The sequence below is a fragment of the Somniosus microcephalus genome, chromosome 5, assembly GCF_052327205.1.
Source record: "Somniosus microcephalus isolate GS21.2 chromosome 5, FLI_Smic_1.0, whole genome shotgun sequence".
NCBI lineage: Eukaryota > Metazoa > Chordata > Chondrichthyes > Squaliformes > Somniosidae > Somniosus > Somniosus microcephalus.
Window position 1 is genome coordinate 17,928,990 of NC_140991.1, and position 16,603 is coordinate 17,945,592.

A 16,603-nucleotide genomic window follows, 5' to 3' on the forward strand; every position below is an offset into this window, starting at 1 on the left:
TGGACCCAGTATTCCTCTCCCACTCTGGGACCTGCGTGTGGACCACCGCAGAATGTTGTGGCTGTGTGAGGAAAATGTTACTGCAGGCACATGGGCCTCAGAGACTTCTGCTGTCCAATTGACTAGCACCCCTCCAAGATTTAATGGGTTGGTGAGACTGCACCTGTTGCAGAAACCTTTAATGGTGAGCTGCACTGTCAGTTAAGATAGACAAATTAATAGCAACTGGGGCAATAGAAATAGTTCACCACCGTTAACAGAGTTCCTATTATAAATGGTTCGTCATCCCCCAAAGGAAGAACTTGCTTTGAATTAGATCTAAGGGTTCTAAACTAATTCCTGAAATGGAGGGAATTCAAAATGGTCACACTACAGGAAACGTTGTTATATCCGGCACCGACGGGACCGAGCTGTTGCCGATCTATCAAAACTGCCGGACATACAAAGATAATGTTGAAGCATACGGAGGTTTTCATCTCCGTATCTGACAACAAACACTGTTGCTTAGCAACAGCTTGTAAACAGTCGGCCCGTACCTTGGAAGCTTCAGAGAGACTTTCCAGAGCCCGACTGTTGAAAGCAAAGCCACGAGAGAAAAAAAAACCTAACAAAACGGCTCCTGATTTCTGCCGGTAGATCGAGGTTTCCGGACATACAACCTCCGGATAAACCAAAGTTTCCTGTACATCAATTTATTAAGACAATGTATTTGAGGACTAGTTAGCTGCTATAGACCTAAAGGATGTTTTCTTCTATATCACTAGCGGGGACAGTCATGGATCAATAACTTAAGCAATAGCCACCTTTGTCGTTTCCAAAGTCAGTCTGTCTCTGTTTCTGCTCGAGCACCAGTGCATCAGCTGGACCTGCTCAGTCTGTGGCGTCTTTAATCGAGCTTCCCCCTCCTAACCACCAAGAATTGACCAGGCCTCATCCCTGGACCTCGTATGGTGGCCACCAAGCGATAGCGTGCTGTGGAGCAATCTCCATTGACAGCCGACAAGGCAAGCCGACAATTGAGCAGTCAGCCTGGCCTGTCAATCGATTGATAGAAAGGTCCACTCCAGAACACTTCCAGATAGGACAGGCCAGTATGTGAGACAGTACTGTAGCGATCCACGACATCAGCGAGCAGAGGGAGGCTAACGCTCCCATTCCATCTTTCAGGATGAGGCTCCACTGGTGTCTAGACCACAGGATTATTCTCTCGGCATTAACTGGGTACATACAATAGTGGCAGACTGTCATCTCACAAGTTAAAAATACATCCAAGACATTTCCAGGAAAGAGGGAGCCCCAGATCACGGTCATTTTCTGTGATTATGCTCAAGAACATGTTAGCCTGGACCTTGGATAGTTTCTCCTTTTCCTGGGCACAAAGGTTTCTTTGCGTTCAAAAGATATGAGCAAACCAAATGAAAGGAACACCGATAACCCCTTATTTGCCCTTCAAACTGTGGTCGAACTCCACGACAATGAGGAAGAGGCAGGATCCCACTACCCCCTAGCAGGGGTCCCCTCGCAACAATTGGGGGTTCAATATTGTATCTGGGCATTGAGACATTCCAATTTTCAATCTGGTTATTGAAAGTTGGTGATTAGGTCAGGGTCTCCTGTTGCTGGTGGTAGATTTCTTGGTTGGCTCAGATGTTAATCTTTAGATTTTGTGGATCATCTATTGGTGTGTAGCCTTGTGCAATGTATTTAGATACTGTGCCCAGTTAGGCCTTCACTAGTTTCCATTTGGTACCTTAATTTAGTTCTTCACAAGCAGAGCTTCAGCACAGTGGGTCAGCTGCAACCCCTCATTGTATACCGTCTATATTTGCGTTGGCATTTTGACAGGGCCATCTTTAGGACACTCCATGTTTTCAGAATCAGAGAAGTGTATAACACATTCGGCTCATTGGGCCGTGCCAGCTCTCTGAAAGAGCCTGAGGTTGCTTTCCAGTTCTGTTTGGAGAAATAACTTGGCCCATCTTCTATCTGCCACCACAGTAGTTCGAACGGGAACAACGTTTCCACTGTGTACATGTTCACAGAGTCGCAAGCTATTTTTTAATCTTACAATTTAGCAGTCATAAAATGTAATTTGTTTCCTATGATGGAGGGACCCAAGATCAACAGTTAACTAAGCAGTCGCTAGCACAAATGGATGGTTGAATGCACCCTGAATGTCTTCACATCATTCAGAGAAGAAGCCCAGGGAACAGGTCGAGTCATTTTACTTGATCCACAGCTGCTTCCAGTTGATGGATATTCACGGCTGCCTCGTGGAACAAATGATGAGAATTGACAATCATTCAGGCACAGAAGGAGGCCATTCGGCCTGATGCTGCTCAGTCCACCGGCACCGCGCCTCTCTCAACGAGAGAGAGAAAGAGAGAGAGCGCTGCTGCCTCGTATCCAATGCGACCCTGGCCATCACTTTCCCTCTGGTTTCCTGCCCCTCACTGTGGCGAAACCTTGTGCTGCCTCCCCACAGCGGCAGAGGCTAAGAGCTCGGCAGAGCGACCCTCCGTCCCACCAACGTACCACGCACACGCTGCTGCTCAGAAGGACGGTATAGAGCCCCAACACTTACACATGTTGCATTCATTCTGTTATTACGCCCGTCTACCAGATTATCCCAAAATAAAACTGAAGGCAGCATCAAACCTATTAGTTTTTGGAAAACATTCCACAGATTGTAAGCAGGCAAGAAAGTGCGCGAGAGGATCTGGTGTTATTTGTTGCAACTTTAAGATGAATGGATAAAACAGCATAAGGCTGGTTTGTTTGTTGAGTCCTTGACCCAACTGTTGTCTGCATTTACAGGTTTATGTATTGAAAAGGCCGCACGTTGACCTATTTCTGCAAAAGATGGGGCAGCTCTTTGAATGTGTTCTCTTTACAGCCAGTCTAGCCAAGGTAAGCATGCAGTGAAACCGAAGTATTATAACCGTCGGTTTGCATTTGTGTGACTCAGTCGCCGGGAAACTAATAGGTTAACATATTTATGATTTTTTTTTTAAATTACAAAGTTAATTTTTTTGCTGTTTTAACCCTTTTTCCACTTGTTTGTTTCTATTCTCCGTGTGTGTGTGTATTTTTTTTTCTTGCTGTTGTCTGATGGCTATAGCACGGGTAAGTCCCTCCCCCGCCCATGGCAATACGGCTACCTGGGTCCTTGGCTTCGCCCGTGTGGCCTTTTCAAGAGCCTTGTGTGTTGCCATGACTGCACTAGAAGTAGTGGATGCCTTTTTAGCAGCACCTGTTCACGGCCACAGAATTAGTTTCCCCAGTCCCATCCGCCGGTTCGGTTCTCTAGCATTGCAGGAGTACAGAGGAAAACACATGCCGCACTGTAACTACAAATCCCATGCATTTAGGGAAATACTCGGTGCTTCCCAATCCCCCTCTCCTCCCATCCCCTGCTTGCATTTTAAATATGTGCGCATATCCAGAGATGCCTTCGATGCCTTATGTTTGCCGTGCGAGGGTAGAATGGCCTGATATTTCACCAGTGCAGCCACACCGAGGGTGCCCACTGCAGCGTAGCTCTGCCGAAGCTTCCTGTAGCCTTACCAGAAAATTGCCGCTCCATTTGCACGCGCCGGAACACCACACTTGATATTCATCCCGTGCCATCCTCGCCAGCTTATGTTCTAGAGTCCAGAACTAGGGGCCATAAATATAAGATCGTCACGAATAAATCCAGTAGGAAATTCTGGAGGAACATTTTTACCCAGAGAGTGGTGAGAATGTGGAACTCACTGCCAATGTAGCCGCGCGGCTGCTCACCGACTTTTACATGGGCGTAACCGCGCATGTGTGAAAATTTGAATGGGCTGCGCACCAAAAAATAACACGAGGGAAAATTGCTCGCTACCGCAGCGAGTAGTTGAGGTGAATAGCGTAGATGCATTTAACTAAAAGCTAGATAAACACATGAGGGAGAAAGGAATAGAAAGGTATGTTGATGGGGTGAGATGAAGAGGGGTTGGGAGGAGGCTGGTGTGGAGCATAAACACCGGCCTGCACCATTTGGGCCGAATGGTCTGTTTCTGTGCTGTAAATTCTGTGTAAGATGCACCAGCATCATCGTCGTCCTATTGAGAGTGGAGTCACTGTTCACAGCTGTTTCATTCACATCACCGTACGTAAGCTGTTCCCTGTTTGCCCTTGCCAAAGTAAAACTTGCAATGTTACGGTACTGGCTGTGCCACATACCTTCAGGTTCCCCGCCGACTTTATTACCGTTTCACCGATACTGTGCAACTCGCTCCATTTTCAGCGCACCTGTTAACTAGTGTTGGGAGAAGTCCCAAACTTATTTAAGGGGTACAAACATTATAACATGGAACAAATGTCAGGCCGTGGATTTAATAAACTGGGTTCAATCTCCGGTTCTGCTGGAACTTTCCCCCCCCCCCCCCCTTGGTCCCATTCATTTCAGGGGGGAGGGGGGGGAAATACTGAGCAGGATACTGGGTGTGTGTAGAAGCATTCTACACTGCACACAGCGAGTAATCATCCCAAAAATTCACAGGAGACATGGCTCAAACACTGAGAAACTAGGCCATGTTGTAGCATTGAATTCGATGCTTTCTTTGCTCTTTCCACTAGGGGTCAATGTTGACTTTGACACCGAGGCTGATGTCACAGAATTCTGCCCTTCAGATAGCGGAGACACTGTGTGATCACTGATTTAATGCTGAGTGTATCATCAGAAGAGATTCTATCAATATATAGATCATCTCCAATTCGATTATTTAATGTTTATAGTGTATTACAGTATACAACAGTGAAGACCTGCTCATTACTGTCGGCCCTTTATTATCTGGGCAGAGGATAACATGATCAAAGGGATAGGAACACAAAATCTGGAGCGAAAAAAAGCCTATCGGCCCACTCCATCCCAAGCCCACGCTCAGATATTCTCCCAGCTGTTGATCCCATTGGTCTCAGTTCTTTAAAGGAAAAGTTTGCAGAGCTATGAGGAAAGAATGGGCGTGTGGGACTAATTGGTTAGCTCTTTCAAAGAGCCGGCACAGACACGATGGGCCGAACGGCCTCCGTCTGTGCTGTAAGATTCTCCAACCTCCCTGCAAAAATAAAAATCATGGCAGCGTTATTAATATCTCAATATAACCCTCAATACCCCTCTCAATCCAGCTCCCTTTTGAAGGTGTCAATTGACTGCTACTTTTTGGGAGTCTGCTTCACATGCGCTTTATCTCACTTCTAACCCTGCACGAGGCTTGTGAATTTAATGGGAGAGCGTAGTTTTAGTACCCAAAGGAAACGGAACATTCGGATTCTATCTCGTATTAATTTGTATAAGCCTGTAGAAGATTGGCTATGATAAATTGACCCTTAGTGTTAGGGGGATTAAATACGTGGGGTTACGGGGATAGGGTGGGATATGTGTTGGTGTAGGGGTTACGGGGATCGGGTGGGATATGTGTCGGTGCAGGCTCGATGGGCCGAAATGGCCTCTATCTGCACTGTGGGGTTTCTGTGATTCTGTGATTAAAGCCAATTATCGAACAAACCATCTTTGTTAAAAAGAAAATGTTTTGTTGTTTTTGACTAAGCGCACGTTTCGCAGTTTCTCCCCCTCCGACTAGAAATGGGTTTGTGGTGTGAGACCCCTTTTTTTTTTTTAACTGCGAATGTTTCGAAGCGTGTTGCGTCAGTCTCTGGGATCTAACTTGTTTTGTTTTTCTCGCCTTCTCGAAGTATGCAGATCCCGTGGCAGACTTGCTGGATCGCTGGGGCGTGTTCAGGGCCAGGCTCTTCAGAGAATCGTGCGTTTTCCACAGAGGAAACTACGTGAAAGATCTCAGTCGGCTAGGGAGGGACTTAAGCAAGGTTATTATAGTGGATAACTCGCCGGCATCCTACATCTTCCATCCTGAAAACGCAGTGAGTATTCCTTGCCGCTCGTTACAAAACGTGTTTCATTTCTAAGTTGGTCCTTTTTTTTTTGCAGAGGGTTAAGTAAAATGCATCCTCCTTCACGCCATGGCAGCAGCTCACTGCATTCGCAGATAAATCACGATGGAATTGTTCACACAGGCCCCCTCCTCGCCACACTTCCAAAAGTGAACCTGGTTTGAAAAACCTAACTTACTTCAAACCATTTTTACCACCAGGAGATTAAGCTTTCATTGCTGCTGTGCCAGAATTCCACGTTGGATCTCTGAGGTGTAGGCAGCTACTGCTTTCGCTACCTTCATACATCGTTGGGATTAATTGACTGTTGCCTCACCCGCCCATTCTGGAGCCCACTGTCCCTGGTCAGTGCCAGCCATGGCTCAGTTGGTAGCACTCTTGCCTCTGAGTCAGAAGGTTGTGGGTTCTCCAGAGACGTGAGCACAGAAATCCAGGCCAACATTCCAGAGCAGTGCTGAGGGAGCGCTGCACTGTCAGAGGTGGCGTCTTTTGGATGAGACGTTAAACCGAGTCCCCTTCTACTCTCTCAGGTGGACGTAAAAAATCCCATTGCACGATTTCAAAGAAAGGCCAGGGAATTATCCCCGGTGTCCTGGGGCCAATATTTATCCCTCAATCAACATCACTGAAACAGATTATCTGGTCATTACCACATTGCTGTTTGTGAGATCTTGCTGTGCGCAAATTTGCTACATTACAACAGTGACTGACGTAAGAAAACTACTGGGCACTTGGTCTAAGCGTTAAACAAAGCTTTAATCAACTGTTTTACAACATGGAGGTCTAGTTGTGTCCTTCACTAGTTCCTGTTAAAGAATGTCCTACGCAAGCTGGGTCCGTGCCCGAGTATTTATACTCTCCCTGGACAGCGCCACCAGCAGGCCGCTCAGTATTATTTCATAAGTCTTTCATTCATGAATGACTGATTCATGTCCGTGACTACACTTCAAAGGTACTTCATCGGCTGTAAAGCGCTTTGGGACGTCCTGAGGATGTGAAAGGCGCTGTATCAATGCAAGTCATTCTTCTTTCATTGGTAGCGAGCAGTCATAGAATGATACAGTATAGCAGGAGACCATTCGGCCCATCATGCCCATGCCGGCTCTTTGCTAGAGCTATCCATGAGCCACTCCCTTGCTCTTTCCCCATAGCCCTGTATTTTCCCTTCCAGTATTTATCCAATTCCTTTTTGAAAGTTACTATTGAATCTGCTTTTACCTTTTCGGGCAGCACATTCCAGATCATAACTCGCTGCAAAAAAAAATGTTTTCCTCACGTCGCCTCTGGTTCTTTTGCCAACACCTTAAATCTGTGTCCTCCCGCTACTGACCCTTTTGCCACTGGGAACAGTTTCTCCTTATTTACTCTCTCAAAACTGTTCATGATTTTGAACACCTCTATCAACTCTTAACTTTCTACAAAGGTAAAATACTACGGGTGAAGGAAATCTGAAATATAAACAGCAAATGCTGGAAACACTCGGTAGGTCAGGCAGCATCTGTATGGTGAGAGAAGCAGAGTTAGCGTTTCAGGTCGATGACTTTCATCAGTTCCTCTTAACCTTCTCTGCTCTAAGCAGAACAACACCAGCTCCTCCAGACTCTCCACATAACTGAAGTCCCTCAACCCTGGTACCAGTCTAGCCGATAGTCCTTTCAGTAACCTCGAACAGTTCTCGGTCTGCGCGCTTGCTCTTAGTTCATTGGCAATTTTCACGCTATCTTAGAGACACCTGAAATTCCTGAAAATGAGTGGCCCGCTCAACAGAATAGGAACAGGAGGAGGCCATTCAGCCCTTCGAGCCTGTTCCACCTTTCAATTAGATCATGGCTAATCTATATCTTAACTCCATCCTACCCTATTAAATCCTTTAATCATCTTCAACACCTCAGTTAGATCACCTCTTAATCTTCTATACTCAAGGGAATTACAAGCCTAGTCTATGTACCCGATCCTCATAATTTAACCCTTTATACCCCAGTGTCATTCTGGTGCATGTGCGCAGCATCCCCTCCAAAGGCCAATATATCCTCCGAGGCGCAATGCCCAGAGCTGAACTCGGTGTTCCAGATGCGGTCTAACTAGAGATTTATACAACTGTAGCATAACTTCCACCCCTGGCATTTTCATTTATGTTTTTTTTTAAATCTCCTCGAGGCTCCTCCACGTGGTTTGTAAGTGAGCCATCCTAAGTTCATTTGGCCCATGCTGAGTCAATTAATCACGGTGAGGTTGGGGTGCTACAATTGGTCTCTCCTTCCCCGGACTAAGGAGAGGAAGAGAAGAAAAAAGAATCGAGGTCCCGATTGCCGTTCAGTGACGCCTGCTGGAAAGTGGGTGGGCTTCAGGCGGGGGCAGGACAGGGTTCAGCTGGGGTATCGGGGTGCTGGAACGGGGGCCTATAGAACCACATCACAGCAGGAGAGCCAGAGACTCCAGACAATGCGGCCAATTACTCCACCACCTAGAAGGACAAGGGCAGCAGGCACATGGGAACACCACCACCTCCAAGTTCCCCTCCAAGTCACACACCCTCCTGACTTGGAAATATATCGCCGTTCCTCCATCGTCGCTGGGTCAAAATCCTGGCACTCCCTAACAGCACTGTGGGAGTATCTTCACCACACGGACTGCAAGAAGGCAGCTCACCACCACCTTCTCAAGGGCAACTAGAGATGGGCAATAAATGCCGGCCTTGCCAGCGACGCCCACATCCCGAGAATTAATTAAGTCTGTTTTATAAAAAAAACAGAATTCGACACCACTGAGCTGCCTTGTCGAAGTTTTCTGTCAAGTGGAATATCCGCAGCTCGCTAATTGCGATGTTTTTTCACTTCTTGTTAAAACAGGTGCCTGTGCAGTCCTGGTTCGACGACATGTCGGACACGGAGTTGTTTGATCTGATTCCATTCTTTGAAGGACTGAGTAAAGAAGAGGATGTTTACAGTATGCTGCAGAACCTCCGCGGCAGGTAGCGATTGTGCTCCGGGCGTGTCCTCGAGGCAGATTCTTTACGTTGTTCTTGCCCGATTTTTATTTCCCTACACCCCCCTCTTTACCCCCCGCCCCAAACAACCCCCTCGCAGTGTTGCGTTTTTTTTTGAAAAAAAAGAAAGCTTCCTTCAGTTTCCCCTGCCTCGCGCACCTGTGTTTGGATCGGAACTGCAGCTTTTGGAGGAGGAGGAGGAAGGTATCTTCGAACAAGAAGCACTTCAGCAGTTCCAGCCGTTAATTCACGATGGACACGATGATTGACATTCGCTGGAGCTTTTCGAAGCCTGACGTCAGAAAGTCGCACATGACCAGACTTTGTTTAAAAGAAAGAACTGTCGTTTTTTTAAAAAAAACACACAACACACGGAAAACAAAAAGAAAACTCTGCTATGGACTACAGTTTAAGTAGAAAACTTTTCCTTCTATCTACCTACCAAAAACAAGTATTTGGGCAGTTCTGTGATATTTTTAAGTATTTTTTTCCCCTCTTGTGTTTATTTTTTTGGTTCATGCTATGCAGACAGTCACTCTGCTCTACAGTAGCTGACCTGATTCTGTGATCTCTCTTTTGCAGAATGAAGTGCCTTTTTGGAGAAAAAAAAATTGATAATTTTAGACGAGAAAAAAAAGCAGTTAATTTTTTTGTACACCGCATATTCCAGAGATCTTTTATCTTTTAATGACTGTATGTTTTAAAAGAAAAAAAAACAAAAATTAATCTTTATGAGCACTGTTATTTATGCTGAACACGTTGAATTATAAGTGCTGGGTACAAGTCTCCAGAATCATTAAACTTTTAAATTTTACATCAATTGGCTTAACAATAGTTCATGGGCACCAAATTATAAATTAAAAAAAAAAAATTACTATTTTAAATATAGGGATGGTTTAAGGTTACCAATGTCACACTTGTCAGCAGCCATTGCAGTATGACTTGATAAGGGACAGATCAGAAGCTGGAGTCCTTACAAGTGCCACCAGCTATTTGGGGAAAAGGCACGGTGATGCCAAACACTGTGATGGATATTTTATTTCCCCTATTTCTCTCCCCACCCCCCACACATGCCATAGATGCTCTCTTATCTGTGACTGGAATGTCAGTTTACCTAACCACCCCCCCCCCCCCCCCCCCCCCGCTTTCAATTTCCACAACTTAACACCACAACAAGCCAAGGTGCGGGGGGGGGGGTGGTCTCGCCCTGGATTCCGCTGCGGGACTGGCGTTGTACTGGTCCCACGCGACTCAGCTCGGCCACTGCGTGTTGCGGGCTGTCTGACGCTGCTCACCGCAGGCGCTAGCAATGTGCGGCAGCCAACAGCAGCGGGAGCGGAAAGGGGGCGGGGGAAGGGCAAGAGGTTTTCGCAATGGAGGTGTGTCGTACAGTGGGGATCTCGAGGGGTTTTAAGATGCAGTCTTTGTGGATAACACCACTGTTGTTTCCTGTTTGTTTCAAACCTTTTCTGCTCTCTCCATGAAGCATTTGCAATCCCAAGCAAAAGGCCGCAGTGGGAAGGGGCGAATTTATATTGTGATTCTGTCCGTCCGTATTTATATGTGAGCTCAACCTTTCTGTCTGGTTCTAAAACTTAGTTAAGTGGCTTGCCTTCTCTCACTGTCTTTCGCCTGATGTTGGGGGTCTCATCGGAAAACTGGGCAAACGTGGACTTTTTTTGAGTGTCTCACTTCACCATCTGTGAGTATTGAAGCAGCGACTCAGTAGTCTAATGTTTTCCATTGAATTTTCAAGACAAGACAAGTGATTTTTATTTTTCCCTTCATAGTTCCCCCTCCTCCCCTTCCTTGTTCCCCCTCTGCCTCCTCCTCCTCCTCCCTTCCCCCCCCCCCTTGCCCTTGCTCTTCCCTCCATCCCCCTTCCTCGCCTTCGCTCTTCCTCCCCTCCCTCCTACCCAGACATACTCTGATTTCCGCTTGAAGGTAATTCGCTTGGGACAGGTCAGTGCAGCTGACCCGTGCACGTGACCCGACCCACTGTCACCTCAGTAAACACGAATACCTTGCTGGGTTTTCACCAGACATGAGTGGAATTTCCTCTTAATGCCAGTCTTCACTGGGAGCTAACCATGTGTCTCTCTGTGCGCGCACACATACACACCGAATGGTCAATTTACAAAGTCTCCGTATTGTTGGTAGTGGCGAGTCTGTAAAAGTGACTTCCTGTCAGCAAATTGCTCTGAAAGAGAAACTGAGATGGTAGGTGTTCCCTGCAATAGTGAAATATCAGCCAGGATATTCTTTTACAGTCGAGTCACTAACTTTGTTTATTTGGCCATTGCTTGAAGGTTCTTTGTCCTCGAGGCATTTGTTTGCTTGCAAGCAAGAATGCCCTTGCAATAGGTATTCATGATATACCGCTCCTGCTGCCTTTCCTGTTTGTCAAGCACAACGATGGCATCTCTCTCTTATTTTTTTAACATGCAATCAGTAATGTTAGGGAGGGGGGTAAAATTCAGCCAGATTTGCCGTCTGGCGGCTCTTTCTGGAAACGCACGTGTGTCGGAGGTCAGGAGGAGGGCGGGATGGTGCTGGGCGGTGATGCCCGTATAAACTGGCTGGCACTCGCTGTCCAGGCTGGCACGGGAAGAAGGGCCACTTGGGGTGAGTAAGCGGAGGATGGACAAAGCCTTGTAGAACTGCATCCCGGCTAGAGCCGGTGCTTTTATAGGAGAGGTGGGGGGGGGAGAGGATTAAAGGCAACAAAAGCAGCATGGGGGGCGGGGGGGGATTAAATTAATCAGTTCTGTTCCTAGTGGGGAGATGTCATTGAAGGGAGTGCAGCTTGCAGATGGAACTTTTTGAGTGCACTCCATCCTGGGGGCAACTTTACGCAATTATTTTAGAAAGACTGTGTTAGCATTGGAGTCGGCGTCGCACTGTTTGCCAACTGCAGTGCTTCTTTGGCGAGTGTGAGATTCCTGAATCAGCCTACTGTTTTAATGGCAGGGTTTATTTACGTAGCAGTTACATTGAATCTGTATTCTTGTTACCGGCGGTGACGCTGAGTTTCGGAGGTAAAGGACTAGGTGATGCAACAGGTCAGAGGAGAGTCTGTTCACCCACTGGATCCGAACTCAAATCCAGCCCAGACTGATGGGCAACCTCTTCCATCTTTGCTGCCAGTAAAGTGCGTTTGGGCAGTCTCGTTTGGCAAGTGTCCACAGCACAAAGTCCTGCCTGAATTGGGGGATTTTACTGAGGCTGCCCAGGCAGGGTGGCTGGTTGGTGCTGGGGAGTGTTGCTCCAAAGCGCAGTGTTTGGGGCAGAGCAGGAGGAGCTTCAGCCTGCGTCCAGCCCATGCATTGTGGGAATAAATCCGCGCCCACGCTGGGTGGGAAATGTTGCAGGGGCAGTCCTTGCGTTTTTGCTTTCTGCTCACGATTACTGAGGCCGAGGCTATGTTTCTGCTTCTGGTAGTGCTCTAAAATATTAGCTTAGAGCAACAAAGATTTCATAGAATCTTGCAGCACAGAAGGAGGCCATTCGGCCCATCGTGCCTGTGCCGGCTCTTTGAAGGAGCTACCCAATTAGTCCCACTCCCCCCTGCTCTTTCCCCCTTCAAGTATTTATCCAATTCCCTTTTGAAAGTTATTGTTGAATCTGCTTCCACCGCCCTTTCAGGCAGCGCGTTCAGATCATAACTCGTTGCGTAAAAAATATTCTCCTCACCTCCCCTCTGGATTTATTTGTCAGTTATCTTTTGCCAGTGGAAACAGTTTCTCCCGATGTACTCTTAGCAAAACCGATCAACATCGCTGATCTCGTAGTCGAACAGTTGTCCACATCTGTCTGGCTTTTACCCTATTGCACAATAAGTAACTGCTTTATTTATGTTGTAGTTCCAGTGATACTTTTGTATGTCTTTTGGGGAAGGAGGCCATAGGTTCCCGTGATGTAGGGAGTTACCAATCTTCTCGATCGGGAGCTTGCCGAATTGTGATGAGACCTGCAGTATTATCAGGTTCTATTTTAAAATGCTACATAACTGGAAAATGCACTCCCTTGTACGTGGTAGTGTGCAAGTAATCGCGTCGCCATTCTTCGAGGTGACCTAAGGTCCTCGTTTATTTATTCAATTCATTTTCCTAACAGACCTGACCAGGACGGCCCCGGGTTTTGATCCTGGGTCTTTGCTTAAGTTAGCTCATCTCAACCAGGGAACCAGTGAGCGTGTTGCCGTTTGCTTTAGGGGTGGATGGGGTGGGGGAAACACCCAAATTTCACCGTCCTTATCGCTATCCAGTGGCCCCCTCTTTGTCCTACACCTGGTATGGCCAAGCTTGAAGTCAGCTGTGACTCCCTCTATGGTGGAATAGCTTGCTGGCCCTCACAGTCGGCGCTCACGCCCACTTGGTTGGGATACTGGTGCTCGTGAAAGTGTGCACCAGCAAGGAGACGGCAGGCAGCTCCAGGGGAGGAGTAACGAGGAGAATTAAATAAATATGTAGAGTACAATATAGTAAATATATTGGAGGGCAGAAGAGAAAGACTAGGACTGGACCACAAAGAGCAGAGGTAGGTTGCCGTATAGCGGAGTCATGGCTGATGGAAGTTGGCTGGAGCATTGCTGCAGTTGGGAGTTGAGTGGGACGAAGGAAGGCATCGGTCTGTAGCGCTGATGGAACCAAGCGTAGCTTTCGGAACCGGGCGAGTGTCGTTCTGGGCAAGGTGCGCGCCTACGTGGTACGGGCACGAGCCCTGTGCCTGCCCGCAGGGACGAACTATCCAACAAATCAAAAAAAATACGAGCTCCCTTTCGTTGGTGTGAGCGCCGTTTGCCATCCATTTATTATTTAATTAAATGTCACAAGGGGGGCTTAACCCTCCTGCACTTATCTGTTCATTATCCAGGAATATTGGCTGTGAAACTACTTGCAATAGTGAACCTGAACGATCCCGTAAGTCGGATGCAGTCGTGTATATTTTTTGTGTTTATTTTGGTCTTGTTTCTGTTTCAGCGGATGCTGCTAAAGTACGGTTTTACCCAATGGGAGCTGACCCATGGCTGTTTCAAACTGTTCCTCGCCACTGTGTGCCTATCGCTTTTAAAAACATGCTACTGTATGCCGCAAATCCAGGCGCAATCATTTCGGAGGACATACTGGGCAGCCAGCTCCTGGACTCCGCAGAATTTCTCTCCGGTTTTTTTTTGTGTACTGTAAAATGTTTCGTGTCACAAAATCGGGTCGAAGTGTCCTTTTTTTTTCTTTAAAAAGAAATTACCCCAAAAGGTTGTTTCCCTCGCCTCACGCCCCCCCTCGCTGCAAATATTTCTTACTGTTTCACTGCAAAGTGTTGAGAGTACTGTAACTTCACGACGCGTTAATGTAACCAGAGTACACGCTGGGTTTTTTCTTTCAAGCACCTTCCCCTGTACCAGGAAGTTGTAAGAATGGGAATTGAAATAGCTTTTTTTTAAAAACACTTACTTGCAGTACATGCTAAGCTTCAAACACTAAGCATTATTCAAGTTTTTGGCATTATGGCATGGTAAAGTCTAGACCGCTCTATACGGTTTAATTTCTTTTTCTTTGACTTGCTTAAGTGGTAACTTGCTTTTGTTAAGGAAACTAACTTTGTTTCAACATCGTTTTACCTCTGTGACTTACTAGTATGTGGTAATGCAGTGAAACAAACCTGCCAACATTTCTCGTGCTGCTGCTCTGCGTGCGAGTGTGAGTGCGAGTGTGTGATCTTGATGGACTACAAACTTCAGAAACCAACCAATAGGGTCATTATATATTTTTTCCCTCTCTGCAGCATAAGTACTGTGACAGTATGATGGCGAATAAAGCTCCAGATATACTGTGTTGTCTGTTGGTTTGAGGGAAGTGGGGAGGGGCTGGGCGAGGGAGATGGACAGTTCTATGCCCATAGTACACTGGGTGGGTGTGTGTGTATGTGTGTGTGTGTGTTTGTAACCTGCTATGTATTAGTCCTATGAATCAACGTAAGAGGCACATACTCCGCCCAGTTAGCTAGACTTTACCTTTTTTTTTAAAAGAGTGTAGATTATGTACAACTCCTCCTTTTAATATAATCGTGTTCAGCTCAAACCAATGGTTTGTTACAGTCTTTCCATTTTTCTTTTTAAAAACTTGGTGAACAAATGAACCACTTGCCTTAAAATCCAGTAAATGAATGTTAGTACAACGTAATTTCTGTTCTCATACACAAGTTGTATAAACTCTGTACGGTGATATAAACCAACCAGTTGCTTCCTCAAACCACAAGGGATTGTGCAGGAAACACAATCCTAGTTGGCTGTTCTGAGCGCAAAATTTGGCATTCCGTCAATCTTTAATCCTGTAAACTCTCGACTGTTCTAATACTGGTGTTTGTAAATGGTCTGTTCTGTGCCTCTGATTCCAAAGGTGCTCTAAAGGATGATTGCCTTGTAAATGATTGGTTGGTGGGTGGGGGGGGGGGGCGTTGAGGGAGGAAGGAGGGGGAAATAAAACAAAACAGCAAGGGTAACTATGCACAACAAGCTGTCGAGGCCGGGGGTTCGTCTCCATCGCCCCCGCGTCCCCCCCGCACCCTCCCACTGTTGAACCATTTCCCTGTATAACAGAGCAGTGAGTGTCTGGTGTTCGGAGGCCTGGGAGAAAGAGGGAGGGCAGAGAGTGGGAAGGGAGGTGACTTGCTTGTTTTTCATAGTTTTAATGTGGCTCCGGAGTTGGTGACACTTTTCCACTTTGATCAGCAATACTTGAGAAACACTATAACGTTTTAAGAGGGAAAGAAACAGAAATGGTTGTTACTGTCAGTTACTGAATAATCTGTTTCTTTACTTTCACCAATAAAATAAACTTTTAAACAACTGTCGTGCAGCAAGTATTTTTCTACCGTGCAGCGAGTATTCCTGGTGCGGCGAAGCCAGGGAGCCCCATTGCATTGACTCCCCCTTTTCACCGTTCTAACCAAGGATATAGTGCTATTTGATGAAGCAGCTTTCTTGAAATAGTTTGTTTTAATGAGCAAATGCATTAACAGCTAACCTGCTTTCCACTTCAAAGGGCTACCACTTCAAAGGGATTTTTTTCTCTCTGTTAAATGGCACAAAAACAAGTTTTTATGCAGGCAGGTCCACAGCACTGCTGGGCACAGATTCAATGGTGTGAATGCCCGAGGCCTGATAGCAGCCTTGCAAAGTAGGCAACTGATTAAGGACCTCTTGTATTGGATAGTAAAAGGTGGACCCAGAACTCTATACTTCAAACTAAATCAAGGGCACACAAACTGGGCAAATATTCCTAGGGAGGATCTGAAAACGCGCGCGCGCACAAAATGGACATGCGAGTCACAAGCAAAACAATACTGGTCCCATTCACATAGCTGAATGCTGTGGCTGTAATAGGGACATCGGGTGAAAATAGAATTAAGCTGGGCAGTGATGCCCCTGCTGGCCAATGGCCACGAGAATAGCCACACCTCATGACTTTTTATTAATTATTGTCTTGGACTATTATATAGTGACTTACTGTTTTAAGAAGAATAGTCCCATTGTGCTTCACAATGGAAATGGGGGAATCATAACCGCTCACTGCCGATCATAGCTCAGCACAGACCAGGAGCTAACCTGGGATCTTCCCTGCTTTAGATGAGTCATTACATAGTATTTACAGCACAGAAACAGGCCATTCGGCCCAA

General features: G+C 46.5%; 1 protein-coding gene across 2 annotated transcripts in view; it reads left to right on the top strand.

Annotated features, from left to right (window-relative positions):
• Positions 1–15,774, top strand: part of ctdspla (CTD (carboxy-terminal domain, RNA polymerase II, polypeptide A) small phosphatase-like a) — a 184,543-nt gene extending 168,769 nt beyond the window's left edge. For both annotated transcript variants that reach the window (XM_085987386.1, XM_085987387.1), the window contains 3 exons: positions 2,818–2,910; positions 5,725–5,910; positions 8,790–15,774. In XM_085987386.1, the coding sequence (XP_085843512.1) occupies positions 2,818–2,910; positions 5,725–5,910; positions 8,790–8,915 (405 nt within the window). In that variant the 3' untranslated portion in view covers positions 8,916–15,774. The remainder of the gene's footprint in view (positions 1–2,817; positions 2,911–5,724; positions 5,911–8,789) is intronic.
• Positions 15,775–16,603: the final 829 nt, after the last annotated feature.